At 44.7% G+C, this 23,201-nt stretch overlaps 1 protein-coding gene across 9 annotated transcripts in view; it reads right to left on the minus strand.

The window, feature by feature from the left end:
- The window catches only part of CEP170B (centrosomal protein 170B), a 59,775-nt gene that overhangs the window by 31,382 nt on the left and 5,192 nt on the right, over positions 1-23,201 (minus strand). For all 9 annotated transcript variants that reach the window (XM_074821003.1, XM_074821002.1, XM_074821001.1 and 6 more), the window contains exons 4-7: positions 14,021-14,110; positions 11,260-11,340; positions 8,261-8,317; positions 6,792-6,930 (exon numbers count right to left, since the gene is read on the minus strand). In XM_074821003.1, the coding sequence (XP_074677104.1) occupies positions 6,792-6,930; positions 8,261-8,317; positions 11,260-11,340; positions 14,021-14,110 (367 nt within the window). The remainder of the gene's footprint in view (positions 1-6,791; positions 6,931-8,260; positions 8,318-11,259; positions 11,341-14,020; positions 14,111-23,201) is intronic.

The following is a 23,201-nucleotide window of genomic DNA, read 5'->3' on the forward strand; positions in this document are numbered from 1 at the left end:
CATTCCCTACTTTAATAGGGACATGACAAAGTATTTGTTAGCATAAGGGAAGTCAGGAGAGGAAGGGGAATTAAGTCAAAGAAAAAAAAATAAGCCTGATTTTATGCTGCTGTTTCTAAAGCCACACAGACCCAACGGCCACTACTTCAGATGGGTTTTTTTCTAGAATAGTTCCAGAGATACATAAGCTCATACACTGACAGTCCACAAGCAATAATTTTGCTTTAGAGATGCAGCCCACAGGCCCCTTTCAAGAGATCTTCTTCGCGTTTCAAAATTAACCACGCTGCCTCCCTTCACACTGAGGATCAAAAGAGGCTGAAAGTAATACTCTCCTTTCTGCCTAGAGTGCGTGGAAGATAAACTGTATTCCCATTATGTAGGCGGCCTTTGAAAGTTCAAAGGAGGAAGCATTCTCACCATGAATAAATTGGAATTGCCAAGCAGTATGTTTCATAACTGAGGATGGGTAAATCACTCAAAGGAGAGGGGACAAAAAAAACCCCACAACATGAAACTATTCACAAGCTTGTCAATAAACAGAGGCACCCAAACACAGGGTTTGGTCTCTGCTAGGCTGAAACCTTCTGTCACACTGCCTAGCAAAAACCTACCACTCTCTCTTCATGGCATGACTTGCTCACTAAACCCCCGTTCCCAGCCACGTAGGATCTGCTCTACCAATGCTAGGCACTTTTCTGGGCACACACTGCAATGGATTATCATCCTCTGAATTACAGTATTATCTTAGGGTTGATGGCCAAAAGGCAGTCAGGGCCAGGAGAAGGATAACAACACTTTGGGGCAATGGACAAATCCATTAACAACAGCCAGCTGTGTCTGGGGTAACTCATGCCTAAAGGTCAATATGCACAGTGAAGGGCTCAACCCTGAAGAAACACGTGAGACTTTGGATACTTGTCTCAGATTAATATGATCAATTATGAAAGTGCATCAGTGGTTTATTTTAAGTTGCTGGTGGAACAAATCCTGAGCATACTACCCTACAGATTTAATGCAAGACCATCTTGCACAAGCAGCATGTTTTCCAAGCATGGGTACTGTTACCTTGCCTTGTTACAGCTTCATCTCTCCAGCTTATACCAGCCCCTCACAGGATCCCAAAGGCCCCCTAGTCTAGAAAATTCTAGTTACTGTTCAGAGAAAATTTTGTTTCCAAAGGGGAAGAAGTGAGCTAAGAGACCTCATGCGCATCCTGCAGGACAGACTTCTACCCAGAAGCTGCTCCAGTCCCAAGGTCTGTGTCCCACGTGTGTACTGAACAGGAGCTTTCCTACTACAGGGGAAAGACAGCTAGGGGAGCAAGTCAACCTTGGTCAAACCTTTTCTGTTGATGGGGAACTTTGTGATTGCAAGGCAAAAAAGAGGATTTGTGAAGAATAATAAGCCAGCTCCTCTGCCTTCTCATATTTCCCCCTCTACCCTAAAGAACCCTAATAGGTGCTCGGAAATTCCCCAAATTCCTTCTCTGACAAAAGCTAGCACAAAGCCAAAACCTCAGGGCATGTCAAGAAGCACCTACAGAGAGCAGATCAGGTTGCCCAGAGTGCGCAGACCTGGGGCCACCAGGGTGGGAGCCACTCCGCTGCACTCACTGCATGGCAGCAGAAGGTCCCTCCTGCCCCACGACACAGAGCTCACGTCACCCCACCAGCAATGCTCTGTTACAGCAGGTGTAATACATCTGCTCGCTTTTGTGGGGTTTTTTTTCCATTCCTTCCCTCTCCCAGCCTCCACAATAAACTGGAATTTCATTTTAAAGACTGCAAAAAGCACAAATGGAAAGCTGAGGAGTCATTATCTTGCTATTCGGGGACAGTTTCAATATTTTAAGAGCAATTAATGTTTCCACTTAGCCTTCATATTAATTTGCATTTTGAGTAACATTATGAAGTGACACAGACACCCTCATTCTCAGCTACTGCCGAAAGTGGCCAGATCCTGAGCCAGAGTAAAATTTCCCTGACTTCAGAAGAGCTACAGGAATTTGCTGCCCTGCTCATGTCAGACACTTCTGTCCCTTCTAATTTGCCAGCACAACCGACCTGACACCTCTCCCCAGTCCAGCTCTAACAAAACAATATTGTATAAATAGGGGAGGTGGGGGGAGAAAAAAGCACAATAGGAAGGCAGCTAAAACAGATGGCTGGGACAAAAGTGGACCAGGGAGCAGCTACATAGGTAGTTGTGCCAGGGAGGCTTTGCTCTTCATCAGCTGGGACGCATTTTGGGTAGTGACCTCAACCTGGACCTGCAGCATCCAGAGCAGCGCGTCTGCCTGTGTCCCGAGACATGCATACCACCCTGAAGCCACTGCCTGTCTGTTATATTTTAGGGTAAGATGGAAGCTCTTGCAAGAGCAGAGAGACTCTGGGCTTGCCTGAGTTAGCAGTGAAGCAAGGACACCAATGAAAACTAACTGCTCAGTCATTTTAATGACATGAGACTTCCTCCAATTGATGGCAGCTCATTACCACCTCTCTCCACTCTGTGCCAGGCTGCCCAGATGGTGCCAATTCATTTAGACATATTTCTTGGCTCATCAATTCAGGCAGACAGCCTGAAAACCATCCTTTTAGATAACTGAATTGAGGTCAGCACAAGCATTCAGCCAGATAAATACTGAGCTACAAGTGACGGTGTAATACAGGGAAGACCACTGACATACACATGTTCTGCTCCTGGATTTCAGTCTTTGAGGCAGTCACTCAAAAGGAAAAATGAAGGCTGTTTTAGCACAGAACAAGGGAGGTCCATTTGTTTAACAAGCCTGACAAGAATGTGGCCTGTTAAATTAATACAGACCTATTGATCACCTGAAGGAGAGGCACCACAACAAGAGAGAATTAGATGTGTCAATACAAAGGATGTATTTATGGACAAGTGAATCACACAGAACAGCACAAAGACAGCACCAAAAATACAGTCCATGGGATGAAAGGAAAAGGAGAAAGCCTGTGTTAATGCTGCTTTCTATCAGCGAGTGGGCAAAAGAGCTCTCATGACAAGCACACAGGTCCCACTCCAGAGGGGCCTGATTTCCCTTGAAGGTGTCCCCTGTGGTCAGGACAGGACTGAGGGCTGCACTTCATCCAGGTCCTCATAAAGCTTCAAACCATCACAAGAGACAGACAGACAGCAACAGTAAATGTCTTTGCTGACAGAAGCACATGCAGCTTTGAAGCTGTCTATAGCAAGTCATAACAAAAGCATGAGAAATCCAGCTTGAAGTCAAACTGATTTTGATTCATTATTAATAACAGTAACGTTCATCTTCAGAAGATGCTGAGTAGGCTTCTTACAGTAGAGGCAAAAAAAAGATGATCTAGCTATAACGTTTTAAAATTAATTCCTTACATCTCTGCTTTTTAACATATCTAGTAGGAATAACCATAAAGCAACTCTCTGACTCTTTGCTGCAGTATTTATTCCACATGTATATGGCAAACCTAAGATCTGGTCTTTTGTACCTGCTGCGAACATACACAGATCCCAGAGGCTTTCAAATCAGGCTGATAATCACAAATATATATGTATCAATTACATGGTTAAACCTTTAACATGTTGCAGGTAACACCACCCCTAGCTCAGACGAAAAGCAGATACACCACCACCACCACTCCCCTAAATTAAAGGCTAGGGTAGAGCTGTGCATCTAAATAGTTATTACTATGATCTCATGGGGAAAGCAGCCAAAGACCATGGAAACCACTTCACAACTGGGCACAACTCCCACTGCCTCTGTCCACGCTGCCTACTGACCTCAGCCCTACACACCAGCAAGACTTTCAAGTTGGCCACTCTGTTGAGAGGACTCCCTAATGACACAGACACTGACAGGGCAAGCAAGCCTATTTCACAGATCCCGGGAGAAGCTCAAGTCCTGCTCCTGCAGTTGGTGATGCCCATTTCAGCTGGATGCTGTGGGCCACCTCCACCCCTGGAAACTCAGGCCTGCAGCAGTTATTCAGAGGATAGTCATCAGATTCAGCATTCTCTAGTCCCATAAGCCTGTGAGGACTTAAAAAAAAATAAAAATTAAGATCAGCGAGAACAGACGACAAAGTAGTTTATCTCATCCAGTACCTCAACTCAGGTAGCAATAGATGGAGATTGTGACAGTCGTAAAATCTGCTCAGTTCAAGGCTGTACCTGGCCACCGGATGGCTTAAGGCTTTAAACATGAGAGCTGATGACTAGCTATTTTTAGCATTCACTAGCTGAACTGTAGGCACTTTTCTTACTCATATCCATATCCAACCCATAGGGCTTACCAAGCTCCTTGCCTCAAACATTTCACAAAGCCTGATGATTTTCTGCTTACAGGCAACATACACCCAAAAGCTGCAAGTTCAACAAGCATAAAGACTAAATGGCTGTTTCCCATTCACTCCTCTGGATCTCTTTATCCTCAGCCCCTCACCTCCTCCCATTTCTAAGCAGCTCTAATTGTTCACATTGTTTTGTTAAACCTCTTTCCTGAAAGCTTGCATTCCCTCTTTTCCACCCAGGCCCTGGGAAGCAATCCTTCTAAAGGCTTGTGTCACCCCAGACCTTGCTTTAATTAGTCAATGCAAATTCCTAAATACCTACAGGCTTAGCGAAACAGCTCTTTCCCCAAAGCCTCTTTCTGCTGCCACAAGCCCACTCCCCATAAGAATACTACATTCTTCTTTCCACTAACCATTTTAAATTGCTGCCACTCCTCCAAGCAACCAAGGAGAAACTGTGCATGTGCGCAGCTGAAAACAGGGCGAATTAGTCACATCGCAGATGAAAAAGGGACCCACTGATCATCCTGCTCACATGACAGAGATGCTTTTTGGAGAGTGAGGGGCTGATTTAATGCTCATACTCCCCCTCTTTCAGTCCAATCCAGCAAAATACTTCCAACAAAAAGTCCTGAATTCCTCTACCTTTCAGTGGGGTTAGCAGCACTTCAAGATTATTTTTTTTTTATATCTGTCCATCAGTCCCACTGCACGTGACATACTTCAGCATTAGCCCCCAATTAAGTACTCGTGTTGCAGATGATCTAAGATCTAAGGCCCTTTTTGCCTTAGATCTATGGTCCGTGCCCACTAACGACGACAAACTAATGCAGGTCTGCAAACCACACGCTAGAGAAATGGGTCAGCTTGCTGAAGAGTCACTCAACGTCCTGACTCTGAAGGTGTTCCAAATATCATCTGCTTATGCTATGTAGGTTAAAACCAACCAGTGTGTATTTTAGAAGGTGGCAAGAATAAAAATGAGAATGTTCATCCAATCAGACAGCAGCAAACGCAAACTAGTTCCAGTTACTGGCAAAGTGGCCCAGCTACTGGCAATGCTTTTCAAGAGCCCCATGTCCCTTGAAAGGCAGCTGGAAAGCTCTCCCCCCAGTGAGGTTCACCACTTCTCATGTTAATTCTCATGGTTAATCATCACCAACTTCATCCCTTTAACTGCACACTTGTGAGGCTAAGTCACAAACGCCACATCCATGGGGGAGGGCAACATACAGACACAGCTAAAGCAACACAAAGAAAGGTTTTGCAGTGTGAAAAATGGGAGTTGGACACATGGGTGCATGTGCTTCCATGTACAGCTGGAGGCAACAATGAGACCAGGGAGAAAAATTACACTGTTTTAGTACTCTGTGTCAGTTTAGAGGGATTTTCCATAAACATACATGGGAGATTAAGGTCAGCCAACCCACTCCAATCAGTTATCATGAAGCCTTAATGGATTTACCCAAAGTTGCACACTTTTCTAGAAAGCTGCTGTATCTGTCTCTAAGTCATCTCACCCAAGATGCTGTCTCACTCTTTCACTTGCCCATCCTCTTCCCTACATTCACCTCCCTGCTTCTTCCTCCAACAGACCCAGCAGGCAGTCTCTCTGCTAAACCTAAAGCTTTCCTTCCAGTTGCTCTGTCATGCTGGTGCCACAAGACCACCACCATCCATCATTGGGATGCTTTAAAACCATATTTGTTCCTCCCATGCATCACAAAGCTTGAGAAGGCCAACTCAAGAAGACCAGCTGATATCTGAGCTGAACTGGGGAGAGACCTGCCAGGGTGGTATGTACAGGAGAGGGGAAGTTGGGCGAGATGGGCGAGACAAGACTGCTGGGGAGGTCTCGGCCCACCATGATGGGGAACAGGGAGGAAGCAAGTTTGACAAAGGGTCTTTAAACGAAGGCAGCAGTGGGTAAAGCAATGGAGAACAGAAGGAATTTTTCAAATGGGAGAAGGTTTGCAGCTGGGGAAGAGTGAACCTGAAGCAAACGTCTCCCGGGTTGGCAGTCAGTTTCAATCCCATATCTTGGCACACTAGGAAATACAGTCATTTAAGACCATACAGGGCTTTTCTGAAAGAAATGGCTTGTTGCTTCTTTGCCTGCCTGCCAGCACCACACCACAGCAGCCATACATTTCCTACTCTGAGTCATCGTCCCTGTTCAAACACCAGCTCACGATTAGGAAATTAAAAATAGACCAGACAGGTGCCAAAGAACTTACCAAACCTGCTCAGCTCACCGGTTCTCCAGCACACACACAGCAACAAGGCATGTGTGAGCCATCACGCCAGATGATTTTTTTTTTTGGAGGCTGTATCTCCAAAAACTAAGAGTCTGGAATACGCAGAGGTTTATGAAGATGACCCTTCTGGAACTGCTCCTAGATGCAACCCACAACGCTGCACTGTCAGAATCATGACCCAGTGCAGGGCTTAAGCTGCACTTTGTTCTGAATCTTGATTAACTGGTTCCTGAGCAAGTACCTGTAATTGCTTTCCTCTCTCCTTTCTCCAGCTTTGCTTGTGGGGACTCAGTATAGACGCCATGCTCCATGGGCTGCTCCGCCCTCTTCAATGCCGTGCCTTTGTAATTCATCTGAAGTTGGCTGGTGTACTTCTCATGCTGGAGAGACACAAGCAACAGTTGCAGGGTGCCCGTGCAATCTGTGGGCTAGCCCATGGAAAAGATAAACCACCCTTCCCCACAAACAGATCAGGCAAAGGCAAATACCACAGCTATGTTCTGCAACAAAAAGAAAGCACACCTGAGTAAAGGCTACAGAACAGCAGAAATGCCAGCCAGAGAGGCTTTCAAATACCCCATTTAGAAGACATTAAGTGATAATTCTAGTCCACAAGAAGGTCACTGCGACTTAGCTCTGCAAAACAGCTAATTAGGAATCCCTTTAAAGAATAAACTGAGAAGAATCAGAATTTAGGCCATCTTCCATTCAGGATTCAAATCCTGAAATCCCCTTTGTTCTTAAAGCAACATTATAAATTCTTTCAGGGCGCTCATCTGCATTATCTCAGTTTTTCAGCAAAGGCAATTAAAATATATTTTAATTATTTCTCTCCAAACCCTCTCTCCAGCCAGGAAAGTGATTCTGCCTTAAAACAGGCTCCACATTAACATGGTAAATGAGCTATTCAAAAGTGGGTTTATTACAAGTAAATTAATAAAAGGGTGTACCCATCCAGATTACCCCTGAGTAAATTCAATGAATCATTCGCCCAATTCTAGCTGTTACATTTCCCGTTCTCTCCAGGTCCTAAACATGGAACCAGGGCTAAGACAGTATCTGCTAGCCAAGAGGTGATGCTTGCCACTGATAGTCCCATCCCTCAGCTGAACATGACAACTTTCTTGCCTAGAGGGAGTTGCTTTTCTGCTTTAGATAAGAGGATGCTTAAATATTTCATACCTGTTACTGAACTCTTTGTTTAAAAAACATCTCACTCACAAGAGGACTGCTCAGTAAGTAAAAATTGGGAGCTTGAAGGCAAAAATTAGTTGATATACAGGAACAAATTAAGCAATCTTTAGCCTGCTGGAGGAAGTGTGATGGAGCTGGCCTAAGTCACTGAACTCAGAAAAAGGCATTTGCACTTCACTTCTTGGAGGGAACAAGTTCTGCTGTGCTTCACCCACAAGCTAATGTGCTGATTGTTCTTTAATACGTTACAGCTTTAGTAACTTTTTTTACTGGCAGTCATGAAATCATAAATAACTTCATCTACATGTTAGCACAGGGATAAGAGAGATCAGAGCTGAGATAACTGGGAAACGTATCTTTCCTCAAAGGAAGGTTTTATTAAGTTCCAATCCAAGGAGAGCCTCACATTGTGGAACATTTTACTGCCATCAAGAGTATTTTAATATTTTAGTCTGCTTGACCATTACTAGAGCACTTAATTTTTTTTTAAATGCACCTGCATCCAGACACCCTTACCTTTAATGCTTCTTCTGGGACTTTGTGTTGAATTTGTTCCAGGACATACATGTTTGAATGTACAGAACTTGTTAAGGAAATGACAAAGGAATTGGATGGACAAAGAAATCTAGCATTTAGTCACAGAAAGAAAGCAAGATCATAAAACCAGAGAACCTTAAAATATGCAGGGTACTAAAAGTTGCCTGCGCTTGATCCCACCATGGTCTTTGTCATGCATGATTTGCAAGAGAGTGTGCAATCACATCTGCTGGCCAGACCCCTGCCAGCTGAAGGGCAGCAGGGCAGGAAAAGCTTGGGGGAGCACTAGCAGCTCTGTCCAGGACCCAGGGGAGCAACCAGAGCCCTGACTCAACTCACACCCCACTCCTCTCCACCCAGCTGGCAGCTCCAGGCAGACCACTCTCTCCCAGTGGTATCCTGGCCAAGATGGGGCAATCTTGCGTGCGCTCAGGACAAAGGAATAGTAGAGTTCAGGTCCCTGATCCCTGCAAGGATGCCTGGGGCTATGGTGCTCTCTTGCCCTCACAAGGCCCTTCAGCCACTGCAGTTTCCTGGATGAAAAGTAAATCAGGTCTTGAGCTGCCGTGACCTCTTAGGAAGGGAGGCGTTCAACATGGTTGAGCCTAAGCAATAATCCTTAGTAACACTGCGTGAAAAAAAAGGAAGCGTCTGGCAATGTCATCATGAACAACCCAATCAGGACAGCACAGAGCAAAGGGGAGGAAAAAGGAAAGATGGAAAATGTTAGACTAAAAATAAACCAAGTGATACTGGCATAGCAGGGAAACTCCGCACTGTCGGTAAGTGAAACTGTAAATGGAAAAGAGACAAATGCTCTTATGCAACAGCACACAGCTGACTCCAAGACCTCAGGAGATGCTGCCATCCACACTGAGCTGAATGTGGTATGCACAGAAAGCACTGCTAAAGAGGGTGGCACTGAAGCAGCAAAGAAGAGATTGTAACTGCCGTAACAACTACACTGAAGTAAAGATGACTCTAAAACCTACATTGTTTAAAGTTTTCCTGTTGAGGGTAATAAATTCTACAATTCATAAATGCAATCATTCATTCTACATGAATATCCATGTAAGGGCTGCAGAACTAAACACTTCAACTCAGCTGCTTAGTACGCAGAATTGCTTTCTATAAAAAGTTTAAACCTGTATCGCAGCCATTAAAACATACCCACACTCTAGGCACTGGCTTATGCCTTCACCAGACTGGAGTTCACAGCATATCTTCTACAAGTTTCCCCACACATCTAGAGACCAGAAGACACATGACCAGTTACATCAAAAAAACATTTGCAAAGTTACACAGTCAAAGCCAGCTAGAACTGAGGTTGCCTATGGGACTGTAACAGGCTTCATCACATATGCACTGAGACAAAACCTTTAATGACCTGGCCCCAGATAACAGTGCTCTTTTACTGGGCAGCACTCAGTAAGGGCCCACTCAGTATTTTTTCTCCCATGTATGCCCAAACCCTCATCAACTGCACCCTCTTCAAATACTGATCTGAACGCAAACAAACTGTCTCCTTTTTCTTTTTTTAAAAAGATTCAACAACTACCTCCCTTTAAAAAAAAAAAAAAAAAAACACACCCAAAAAACCCACCCAGAAATACCACTGTGAAGCAAGGATCTGTTATTTCTAAAATGGAAAGAGACAGAGTGAGACCAAGACCAAAAGTATGATCTTACACAAGGCCTAGAAAATCCTCCATTCCAGCAGATCCAGGACTGCACACACATCAGTTTAAGCATCCCTGTTACAACAGTGAGTGCTCCTGCACTGTCACTGCTTGGAGCTGAGGGACCAGATCCCTGAAAGACCAGCGAGGCTCAGCCTCTCCTTGCTGCTTCAGCTTCCTAGGCTCCAGCAAGGTTTGGAGTATTTCAAGGTCTACAGCATGGCCAAGCACAAACTGACTATCATGGGGACAACAAAAGGCACAAGAATGTGGCCTTGGGGTCAAGAATGAACAAGAGTTTTCCAGCCAAACACTTCCTCCCCCCGCAATGGTAAGACTTAGTCTCTGCCTGTATTCTCAGAAATGCCTGGACTGTTTTAACTAAAATTTCCCCACAAAAGAAAAAAGAAACCTGGAGAAGACACTTGCTACTTCTAAATTCAGCCTGAGTAGGTAAAGTTTGGCAGACAGAAGCAACTGAAAAAAAAAGTGAAAAAAAGGGATTACATGCTGCAGTAGGAGCCTCTACTTACCACTGTTGCTCTGCTGGCTCAGAAAGGCATTCCAATATCTACGCTTATAGCCAGTAATACAGTCACATCAGGAAAAAAAAAGGGATGAAGGCAAAGGTGTTTTTGCAGACACTAGCAGGATTTGTGACAAACAAAGCAGTAACTGTAGCCTAGCCTCCCTCAATAGAGGTGAAATTTGCTGTTGCTAAAGAGAGATTTACGCTTGCATTTTGTGGCAGAAGCAATTTGCACAGGCAAACTTCAATCGATACAGAGTTAAGGGAGTGACCACAAGCCCCAAAGCTAAATGTTTAAGGCTGAAGACCTGCAGATTGTCTGAAAGCAACCATTTGGGTGAAATGATTAACAAAACCACACAAGTTGGATGAAAAAAAAAAATAGGAGGATGTTAGTTCATACAAAAGCATATGAAATATGTTTGCTCCCCAGCTGGTACCAGCTACAGTTGCCACCCAGACAAAAACACCCAAATAAAAAGAAAAAACGCAACCCCTCCTTAGAAAGAGACTGATGAGGCACCTCCACAGTCACTACTACCAGTGCAGGGCCTGATTCAAACTCCGATGAAGGTAGCAGGCATCATGATTAATATGCTCTGAATCAGGTCCACGGTGGAGAAACAAAAGCTTATGAGCCATCCAAAGGCTCCAGGAGGCAAAAATACCACCCTTCCTCATTAGTCACAATTAGTACTGTTAACTCTCCATGCAGCAAACAGCACAAAACCCAAAGACTGCATCCCACTCCCTCTTCAGACAAGAAGGATATCATAACCGAAGCGAATGACATCATTCAGTTTTAGGGTGATGTATTTCTGGTCAGGAATCCTCACGTCATTGACGAACGTCTGTAGGAAAGAAGCACAGGAATGATTTTTGACTGAGGGTATCAAGGTGATGCATCTCAGATGGATGGGGCTCCTGGAGGGCACCCATGCCCATCTGCCAACAGCACTGCATACATTCAGGGTGCACTAGCACACAGTCAGCCAGGCGAGGAGCTAAGTTCCCTAGAAAAATCAACACCAGCAAGTAGCTCCCATGGGCAAGTTAGAGCATCCCAATTATGCTTCAAAGCAAGATGCTCTGACGGGACCTCTAGGGTGATTTACCTTTCCACCAACTACAAATGAAGTTTTAGTCTCCGACTTGAACACATAAATGAGATGCCTGAAGTTAGGAACTTCAGATGCTCTCCGTTCTCCTCCACCCTTCACAACCAGCAAGAGCAGCAAATGGTGCAACTCATACACTAATTACTGAGCTGGGAATCAGCTTTCTGCTGCATGTCAAACAAGACTGGTGTCAGCCCCAAGGCCTGATAAGTTAACAAGCAAAGCCTATCACAGAGGAAGGGGGAAATGAAAATGCACAGGAAAACAAGCATTTGCAGTGGCATCACCACCATGTCTGAGGCCACGTTGTCCCAGACACCATAGACCAATACAACAGGCCCTTAGTGCAAAAGATTCACATACTCATTTTTCCTATGCTCTGATGAATTAAAATTATGCTAGAAAATGAATTTACATGCTTTCACAACTGAGGCACAGTCTTTTCCTTCTGCCCTCTCACCTCAGCCAAGCCAAACATGCATGATAAGACCAAGTATTAACCACAGGGGAAAAATAAATGCTAAAGCAGGAAAACAGAACCTCAGCAGACAACAGCCCCCAGCTTCCTGGCAATTTACAGAAGAGCTGGGGAACAGGCCTGTAATTTCAGAATAAAAGCAGTGAAGCTGGTTAAAAGGCATGGAATTCCTATTTGCATGAATTTTTTTAATATTTAAAAATCCCACAACAGTCAGATCTGGAAGAGGAATAATTATTTGCTGGATTTTCTGCAAAACAAAAGTCTGCAAGAAAACCCATTTGATGTTGTTACCTATTCATCCATGGTTACTTCAAATAAAATAACCCAAGGAAACTGCTTATTGCAGATAGAAACGCTACCTTCAAACCCAGAAGACTCTTAGTAGAGGCTGTAGAATCAGCTGAATATTATAATAAAACCAATACAAAACATTTCAACAATTAATATAAACCAGATTATGCAGTAAAGCCATATAAATCATTGTTGACAAGCCATAAAGTAAATACAAAATAAAAGCAAATTCTGAAAATGAAATTAAAATCAAGGTCCTCAAAAGTGGTTTCTTCAGTTTCAGTAGGGAAAACAAGTTTTCATGAAAATTTTCAAATAAGGACCTATGCTTCTTTCACACAAAATAAATTCAGTTTGGCCACAACAGTCTTTTTCAACTGAAGTGTGGTTGACCAGCTGCAGAAGACAGGCACTGCTATAACTCCTTTCACTCCACTGCCCCTCTGAGCACAGGTCTATTATTAAAATGTTGCAAATTCATATGCTTTAGCATGTGAAGGTAGAAGAGAATTAGCGGTTCAAGACTTCCCTCTCTTTCAAGCGAATTTTCAACTGCTATTTTGCCACCATGAGGTAAATACCACAGGTTTTGAACCAGGGATCCAGCCAGAGCCCAGACCAGTAACTGGAAATATTCCCATTTCAGCAGGACTCTAGGCCTTCAGCTATTAGGCTAAGAAGCCTGTTAACACTCATGCTGTTTCCAGATGCCAGAAGAGGCAGAACAGTTGAGGTCTGCTTTAGCCACTGTTTTTGTACAAATTTCTGGGTTCCTCTTGTGCTTTTGTGGTTGTGATGGTGGAGGGCTTCTGCTTCTAAGCCCAAAACAATGACTGCAGTAAAACCCCTACTGGGAAGACTATTATGTGAATCTAGCTTAGACCTGCTCCAGCTGAGGAATAGCTCTGCTGGTATGAAGAAACAGTCAAAAAAGAGCCATGCTACGACATCAGGACAGTTTTAACTACGATGGTGTATTTAAAAATCACAGGATTCAGGTGGGCAAACAAAGTCCTCACCGAGCTGCCTAACACCACAGCATGAGTCAGGACCAGAGCAAGGGTTAAGATTCAGGCAGGCTCAGCTCCCTGTTCTGGGCTCACATTATCCCTCCGTCTTCACACAAACCAGGCTCAAGGCAGGCAAAAGAGCAATTTTTATTATAAAAAAAGGGGTGGTTTTAAATAGTTTCTCCCCAAAGAAATTAAATGTCTCATCATCCCATATATCACTCCATGCACTGACAACTGAATTGCCAAAAGGTCACCCTGCTCATACTGAACAGCTGCTCCAGAATCTTCACCAGTTTAATGCTAACATCCCCGAAATGAGACTGAATTTATTTCCTCCTCTTTTGCAAGAGGCTCTATGATTTTGTGAGCCCTGAAGCATTCTGCAAGGACACCAGAAGAAAGGGAAAAAGAAATAAAACATTCACCAAAGCTTTCCTCTTTCAAGATGAGATGCTACGTGAACTCCACCTCAGGCCTTGCAAATAATTATGTATGTTTAGCTTAATTCATGCCAACAGTTGCAGTGACCCAAAAGGGTCTAACAGTAGAATTAAGTAAGCGCACAAGCACTTGCAGACTCAGCACGCCGCGTGTTCCGTCTCCATCAGCCAGGAGGTTTGCTACTTACGCCGTTTAAGCTCCCGAGATCCTTCACCCAGTGCTCATCTTTCTCCTTGTCATAGTTGATTACAGCGTGCTGCTTATCGACACTGCGGGACTGGCAATGAAAGTACAATGAATGTGAGACCAGTCAGGCATAAGAGACACTGTTAATCAAAGCAACAGTCAGACGTTAAACTAACTTGATATGGGGTACAGGGAGAGAAAAGCAGAAAGGATTAAATATTATTTACTACTATAAATAATCAAAGGATAAACAGTAAATGCTTCCATGGCTGTTTGAACAGTTCACTGAAGACAATACACTATTTGCATGGAGAGGAAAAAAAAAAAAGAAATCATCACTGAAGGCTGTCAAGACTACGCCATAATTTCAATAAATTATATCAATACACACTGAAAACAAAACCAGTCAAACTGAAAGCCTGGGGGGCAGGATCTCAGCTAGTGCAAACTAGAAGAGCTTCATTTTTCACCAGCTGAAGCCAGTGGCTTCATCACTAGGGATGTTCCTATTTGGGATGATTTCTTCCTGTTTTTCAAAGAAAAAAAAAATCATTTTCTTAAGTTACAAACCAAACTTATTCACTACAATGTATACTGGAGTTGATTTAAATTCTATGATGTTTTCCAAGTTGGAGGGAGGTTAGTAAACTTGGGATGAGAAAGAAAGCAACTCTAGGAAAATTCAAATTTAAAGCTATGTTTTAAAACACTGAACTGGACAGTGATTTGGCACCACCGGCTTTGCCACAATACACAAGTACCAAATGCACCTTATCTTCAAAACTGAGTTTGACACTTAAGCAGAAATAGCGTCAGACTTCCAAGTAAGAAGTGTTAGAACAAAATCTCTACATAATTTTGAAATATGGCCTAAGTGTTGCACCTATAAAGACACCGGACTGTTTGTATTTAGACCTCTCGTAACTTGAATTCTTGCTGCAGTTGACCTCAAGCAGTCACTGGAACCGGTCGCTCCACCAGCACACACATGCAACAGACACCGAGACCCCCCTGGTATCTCAGGCCAGGGGAGGGTAGGACATGCTACCAGAGCAGGGAGATGAGCCAGGCTCTAAGTGAGCTAATCCTCTTCTTCCTGGGCATCGACCAACGAGTTCTTGGTGAAAAGTCCCTCTCTGTTCCCAAGTATAAACACACTGGTTCCACAGCACTGCTCTCAGCAAGCCATTATCTACTTCCTTGCAAGCATGCAGAGGCAAAGATTGTTTCAGGGGAACTCCTTGGTGAAAACACAGAGACTTTTTCCAGACAAACTACTACCATTTGCAGGAATTTCTTCTGCCCCTGCCAATGTCAAGCACATTGGTAATAACCCAACAGCTGCTAAATGGCACCTCCCCTGAAGAGCATGTGAGCCCAGGAGACCTGTCCTCCAGAATGACCCTGAAGTACCAATATGAAGCAAGCACATACTTGAGCAGAAGGCTGCCCTTCCACCTTGCTCACATCATTCACAACATGCTACTGCAAGCAGAGGCAGTGAGGAGAGGGGCAGGTGACTCCAAGCCTCCAGCTGCCTCAGTAATACGGTTATCCATACACTGCTGAATTTACCAGGTGTCAGCTCACATGAGTCCCAGATGAAAAAACAAGGCAGTACTCGATGCTTTGCTGCCCAACTAGTGCCACTCAGAGCAAGTGGGACAGGCAGAGACAATGCAGTCAGGGACACCCCACTTTTATCTCCTGCTACGCTGAACCCTAAATGCGGGAAGTGACGTACAGCAACACCCTCCCAGGAGGGGCACACGCAGACCTCTCACCCCCATGCAATCCCCACGCTTGGTGTCTGACCCTGAGCCGAAGGTAGGGCAGGTAGTAAGCATTTGCAGTGCAAAGCTGCTGCTTCTTTCTGTTACTGTTCATGTCAGATACAGCCCCTCAGTCCGATTTGCAATCGCCCAAGCAGCTGTGCAGCGTAAGGTGAGGATGGCCCAGGTAAAGACGACTGAGGGATGCTGCCCAGAACCTGCATGTATCGCAGCAGCTGATGCTTCACAAGTGGGGGTTGTACCTGACCTGCCACGCGGTCCCTCACACCCTTTGGAAGGATGTGAGAGGGTTTCCTCCCACCACCCTGCCTGCCCAGAGTCCATTCCCACAACCATCGGGTAGAAGTCCCCTTTCCCCATCCATGGGCACTTATATAACCACATTTCATCCTGCTGGACTCAAAGACAACGATGCACAGGGGTCCCGCCTGCACAGCGCAGATGCAAGGTCTGCCCTGGTCCCTGGGCTACCCAAAATTGTGGACACCACTGTCCCCAACAGGGTGCGAGGGAATGTTGATTAAACTGGTGCAACAGTGTTTGCTTTGGCTTTTTACAGCATGTCACGGATGCTCATTTAAAGATCAACAGAATTTAAAGACAGAAAAATCCCTCTAGCCCCCTTCCAACGGCAGAAAGGCTTCCACCCCCAAAAACTAATCCAGACAAAAAATTAGGGTACTGTTATCTGGTACCTACTCACAAGTCATTTAAAAAAGGGTTTATTTCTGGGAACCAGCTGTCTCCCTGGATCTGACCCTGATGTAAGTCAGCACAGCCTTTGGGCTGCTGTATTTTACAACAGCTGACCACAGCTACTCAGGGGTCTCAAACCAGACAAGGGTCATCATAGGAGAGCAGAGATGTATTCCAGCAGCATGATAGTCCCCTACATAAAAGCAGGAAGAGGTCACCAAAGAAACCAATTTATGCCAAAAGTTCCCATCTTCCAAGGAAGCTTCAGCTGTGTTCAAGACAGAGTCAAAATGATATGCAAAATTTGATCTGTAATCCTGATACTACCTCTCAGCATTTCTTTAAAGAGCACATCAGGAACATGACAAACTGTTACATAGATTGCACTTCTATGAAATTTCATGTTTGTGTGGAGAAGAGAGGAATTTTCTTAGTTTTGTTTACGATAAATCAGCAAACATCACAGAAACTGGCAGAAAAGAGTCCCTATGGGCCTGTCTCCAAGGACACTCAACTTAAAATAACTAAAAATCACACCTTACTTATTTTGATGCAGACTTGCTAAAGGTCACTCTTACTGAGAACTGAGGTGTGGTTTATTTCAACATCAGTCACATTTAACATAAACCACTCCTGTCTGCAGTGACAGCAGCAACCCAGTGGCTGATCGTGCTTTTGTTCTCAGAGAGGAGCCAACAGCCTCAATCCTACTTCAAAAGTTTCTAGACTGGTAACAGCCAAGAGCCCGAGAACAGTCCTGCAGAAGTCACCTTCAGCCCAGCAAGCCAGTGGTTTCTGAATCACAGAAAGTGGTTTAAGAAGCTTGAGTCCACACATGTTACAGAGCAGCCCACAGGTGCAGAGCTCCCAAAGGTCTGCATCTCCACTGGAAAGATTTGAGGCATCTATAAATTTCAAAGCTGCAATTAAATTGACTGAATCACAAATATAAGAAGACTCCCTAGCTTAAATGCACACTTGCACCACATACTGAGCCTTGCTTATGATCAATCACAACCTCCACAACCAAAGGCAAGACTGATGTTGGGAGGGGACAGACAGGTCCAAGTGGAAAAAAAAAAATATGAATTTCCAATAAAGTGTTAAAAAAACCTGAAGTATCCAGATGTCAAAAACAGAAAACCACCAGTACACCCTAGCAGATAATCCGTTTTTTCACCAGAAAAGCACTTGCAATGGGGTAAGCAGCACTCTTGAGCTATGGCAAGGATCACTGAGTTTCTGCTTGGATCCGAACAAAACCAGAGCTGGAGCACCTCAGATGAGATGAAGAAGGGAAAAAGGAGGCAAGGAAGGGAGGTGTCCTGCTAAGAACTAGTGATCTGTAAGCAAGAAGTAAGGCTACACTCTGAGAGTCTGGGAATGAAGGAAGAACACAGCATTCTCACCGTCTCCCAACACTGGACCTGTTATCAAATGAAAATAACTCTTGGGAAAACACAATGTGTGCTTTTCTGATTAACAACATTTACGCCTCTCTGAAGGGAAAACATGGACACTGATTTGTTACTACACTAAGCTCATCCAGGGCTTGCATTTCCAGACATTTAAATCACTTCTTAATACAAGGTTGTCCTGCTTCTCCATCATACTATCTACAATGCATCATGTTTTAAATACCTAGCAGACAAAATGCACATGCAGCACATATCTGAAGACAGTGGTATTTTATAGCTCTTCTTTCTTCCAAGATCATACTAAGCACCTCTGGGTCTGCCACTCCTATACATGTTGGGTCATCAATCTCCAATCATGCAATCAGTCAGCTCGCTCGTGATTCTCAAAACTGGCGGTATCAAATCAGCAAAAGGCCCTGCTTAGCATGGGAGCAGCAAAAGCAGCTTCAGAAACACGCAGGAATCTCCACAGAGGTACGTATCACGCTGGCTACGCGTGCTGCAGATACCCTTCAGCTTTGTGTTTGGTGAAGGGTCTGGTACGTAGAACAGAGCACTCGGGACGAAAGCACGAGCTGCAGAGATGCCAACCAAAACCCACAAGGAAACAAAACCTGCTTAGGAAGGCAGGAGGAGATACAGTCAGCCAGCCTGCGTTTCCCCACAGGGCCGGGGAGCAGACGCAGCTCAGCTGTCTACGTCAATACAGATGCTGCTTTTTCCCCAGGAGAATTACCATGGGCAAAAGCCTACTGCTCGGAGTTGAGATTTGGACCTCTGCCCTGCCAGTGCCACGAGGCATCGTGGTACTGGATAAAATAAACAAACGAGAGCAGTTTCCCTATTCCTCAGTGCAGTCTGCTGTGCAGTCTGGCACAAGATAACTGCAGCATTCTGGTGGCAGCACGCAATAAACACTTGCTCAAATACTTTCCATAGTGAACAGGTTACATTTCTGCCAGTACTGTGCTCTGCACAAGTGCCCCAGTAAGGAAATACAAACCTCTCCCAGTGTCCCACTTTAGAAGGGAGACAGACAAAGCCAAATTTAAACAAAAAAAACCCAAACAGACAAAAACGCCTTGCATTCTGGCCTGAAATATAATTTTTGCTCCTCAGAAGTAAAACCCCAGACAGCATTTAATGACAGATAGGAATGCTGAGTCTCCCTCTTTCACCACGATGCATTTCACAGAGGGGTGTATATTGGCCACTTCAGTACTTTTCCAGAATATCAGCGAACGGTCCATCCCGCCCCAGGCTGGTTGTAAGTGTGACACCCCCACAAGAGGCAGCCTGATCCCTCCCAGGGGCACGTGCTGCCTGTTTCTAAATGACTCTGCCTAAGCAGACAAATGTCTCTTCAGCAAGAGTAGCCACCTCATCCTGGGGTTGGACTCACTTTACAGCTTCCAAGCTGCACAGGCTTCTGCCTTCAGCTTTGCTGCCATCAAGATCATGGATCTGTGGCAGGACCAGGGCCTGTGTATTCATGCAAAAAATAAGGCACCGAACAAAAGAAAGAAATCCCCCAGGAAAATGAAACAGTAATCCCCACAGCTTGGCAAAGGGATTTGGAGGCTGGCATAGTTCCCATAACAACTTAACCCGTTCTTTTTGGGGTGGAATGGATTTTTGCTTGCCGGTTCCCCTTTCCCAAAGTGCAGCATAGGTTAAGTGACCCAGGGTCAGATCCTGACCGCAGTCAGGGAACATGCTGCCCACAGAAGCACTGGCTTTCCCTTGGTTTTACATGGCCACCCAGGAGGCATGGAAAAGCATTATCTTAAGTGGGACAGAAGCCTGAATTTCTGTAGCACAGCCAAGCTGCATGCTAGCACCTGGATCAGGATCTCAGACATGGCAGCGGTCCCCTTTTTCCCCGGCCCACTCCTGAGAGGGACAAACCCTCCCTCTGCAGGCCAGGCTTTCACCGCCTCGCCAGGCACATGTAGTCCTCTCACCCCTAACAACCACCTGCCTGCACTGCCACCATCACCTCTCTCCCTACCCTATTTCCAGCAATAAATCTCCCTCCCAGGTTTGCCCATCCTGCCATGTCTCCAGCCTCCTCAACCCACATTTCATCAGACATTGTAATCCTCCCATCAACTGCAAGTTAACAGAAAACAATGGGAGAGGCAAAAAGACAACTCTAGGCCAGGAAATACAGGATGTGCCTCCTTCCTCCTGCAGCTGCTGCCCAGGCACCTAGAAACACTATCTGTCAAAAAGCAGAGCCTTCCCAAGGCTAGATCCTTTCCCTTCTGCCTGTAAGACACCTACTTCCCTTGTGACACCTAATGAATGACTCTTGGCAATTCCCAATGCCCTGGGACTAACTCAGGTGCTGGTTTACACCCTCTGGATAACTGCACTAAAACTGCACGAGTGGGGCACCGCCCTGTCCCAACTACAGCTTCCCACTCCAGCCCCACAACTCCATGCGGAAGGAGATCGGGACACAACAGGCATCAGAGATTCCCCGTGGCTTCTACTGGGAGCTCCCAGTGCAGGAAATACCTGAGTGATGGAGGGATAGACTTCTGCACAGCAGTGAACTCACCCAGAAGTACCAGGAAAAAGGTAATCTACCAAGTTCACACCATCTGCTTCCTCCCAGCATAATGCTGTAGACAAACTACACCACACCTATTCGCACTTGTTTATGTATACAGTTACTCAACTACATAGGAGAGACATTGTATTACCAAGTACAGCCTAGGGAAGATAGGAGACGGCAGGTCAATGAAACCTCAATTTGACCAGATGTCACATCCAGGCAGAGTTCACCACCACACTGTATTATTTGCAGAGTGCACCGTGCACCCTGCATACCAAACACAGAACAGATCCTGCAGGGAAAAAATATCCAGTAACGACACAGTAACAGATTGCATCTTCATGCCTATGTACACAGGGGCAGAAGCGGGATTACACAGGCAACCTTCACACTGGTATGTTGTAACTGCTCTGCAGTTATAAACACTTGGCTTAGCAGTCATAAGAATGTTCCTTCAGTGCCTAGAACGCTTGTAATTCCACAGCTTTTTACCAAAGCAAGCTAAAAAGAGGAAAATGTCTATTCAAGCAGCATCATTACCATTTATCCAATTCACCAGCAGAACAAACTTGTACGTTCAGCTCACAAGCCCCTACCACTTGAACTGACTAATTGATACCATAAGCAGCATGCGATGTCCCATATGGGGCAGTGACAGATGCTTGGCTAGTAGTGTTCACAGCTATTTGCTGACACCAGAATAAAAGCGAGTCTTAACCCACCACAGGCCTAAGGGAGATGCTGCTCAGCAGTCCCGTCCTGCAATGCCCGCTTTCCCCACGCTGAACAGCTTCTGCCCCTTGTGCACCACCCTCCACTTTTCCAAATCCTGCCCTCCTCTCACTCTGCACAAAGGACAGACTCCTTGTTGTGCCTCCCTGCTCAGCCAAATCCTTATCTCCTGGTGAGGCTTTATAGGGTAGAAATCCAATGACTAGATGCAAAGATCTGGCCTCTGGCTTCCTGAAACACAGGTCAAGAGGTTGAGAAGTACTCTGGTAGTATCATTATACTCTTGGCTTTCCTCGACAGCTGCTTTGACCACTGTCTGAGTCAGGACACTGGGGTAGGTGCACCTTGATCTAATCTAACGCAGCTGTTCTTACATCTAAAGCCCAGCCTTGTGCACACCTACACCTAGTTCCTCCTTGCCCAACCTGTGACAGTTCTGTCCTCCAATCTGCCCTCTCACCAACCTCACTCCCAGATAAAATATGACTTTATACAACAGTATCAATCAAGTCCCTGTTGACCATATGCAAACTCCAACTCTTTTTCAAAGGTTTGGAATTTGGTCAAACACCAATTACTATTGATTGGTGGTAGGGGAAGGGAGATCACCTCTGACCTAGGCATTCACTCTTGAAAAGTGTCACCCCCCCAGCTCTACAATGTCAGAACTTCAAAGAACAGGTTAAACATACTATTAAATAGTTTACATGAAGAAAATGGCATTTTTCTCTGAGTTGCTCACAGCAAAGACGAAAGAAGGGAGCTGATCACGTCCAGAACACACTGCCTAAAACAGATGCCTGGAAAATAAACTCTTAGCCCAAACAGCTACAAAGTTTAGCAGAGTTACAAGCAACTGAGCTGTCTTAAAAGGCTTAGAGGACAAAGGCATAAAACAGAAAGCATCATGCCATCTGCACCTACTCCTGCTGTAACTCACACTCACATGAACAAACTCACCCAGTATATGACAATAGCATGCCCAAACCACCACTCTAAAGAGATGGAAGTACTCAAGGGAGCACTGGTTAAACATTTTGCTTTCCCAAATTTTCCAGTAAACATCTCTCTCTCAAACAAAAACAGGGAAATCATGACCCTGCCTTCCCTTCTGTTAAATATTTACATCTAGCAAAAATGCAAAAGATGTTTTCTTTAGGGGCAGAGGGGAAGGTTTTAACAGTTAAGTGAAAATTTTGAGTTTGCAAAATGTTTATGCCTGAGTAAATACCAATCACATTAAGCAAATTATCAAAGCTGATAAAAATGGCAACTATATTTCCCAAGGATGGGGGCGATGGGGGGGGGGGATTAGTTTGTTCTAGATGGTCCAAAAACCCTCTTAATTTTTGATTTAAAAAAAATAGTAAACCTTTTCAGAGAATTACTTCCTACCACCATCAAGCTTCACAGAAAAAACCCACACCAGTGCAAGTTAGCAAAGGTCTAGACTTCCACACTCCTGCTGTTTGTTGACTGTTACCTGAAGGGAGCCAGTGAGACTGTTGAAGAAATCAAGCACTGTTCTTCAGCAAAAGGGCAGAACTGAGCCCTCGACTCTGGTAACAACACTGTGCATGCCAAGCTATGCTACACGGCATTTTTCCTCATGCATTGACATTCAAACCCAATGTAAATCTCACATTTACTTGTATTAGAAGCTTTACAGTGCTGCAAAAACATTTAAAATATTTCTAATCCTCTTAGTAGGCATAGAAGATTTCAAGGTAGATTATGTTTCCCCACCATCAAACCTACGTAATTTTAACCTTAAAGACTGGTTTTCTTCACCACTTTGTTAACCAGAAAGCAAATCTAGGACCTGTATGAAACAAGTAAACACACGCGAAACTCGAGTTCGATCGTTTGGTGACAAAGACATGATTTTTTGCTGTTTATGGATCCGATACCTTGAGACAACATGTTCTAAGAAAATGTCAAAAGATATGACTACTCCTAAAACAATAAAGTGAGGCAGGT

This window comes from Strix aluco, chromosome 4 (genome assembly GCF_031877795.1).
Source record: "Strix aluco isolate bStrAlu1 chromosome 4, bStrAlu1.hap1, whole genome shotgun sequence".
NCBI classification, from domain to species: domain Eukaryota; kingdom Metazoa; phylum Chordata; class Aves; order Strigiformes; family Strigidae; genus Strix; species Strix aluco.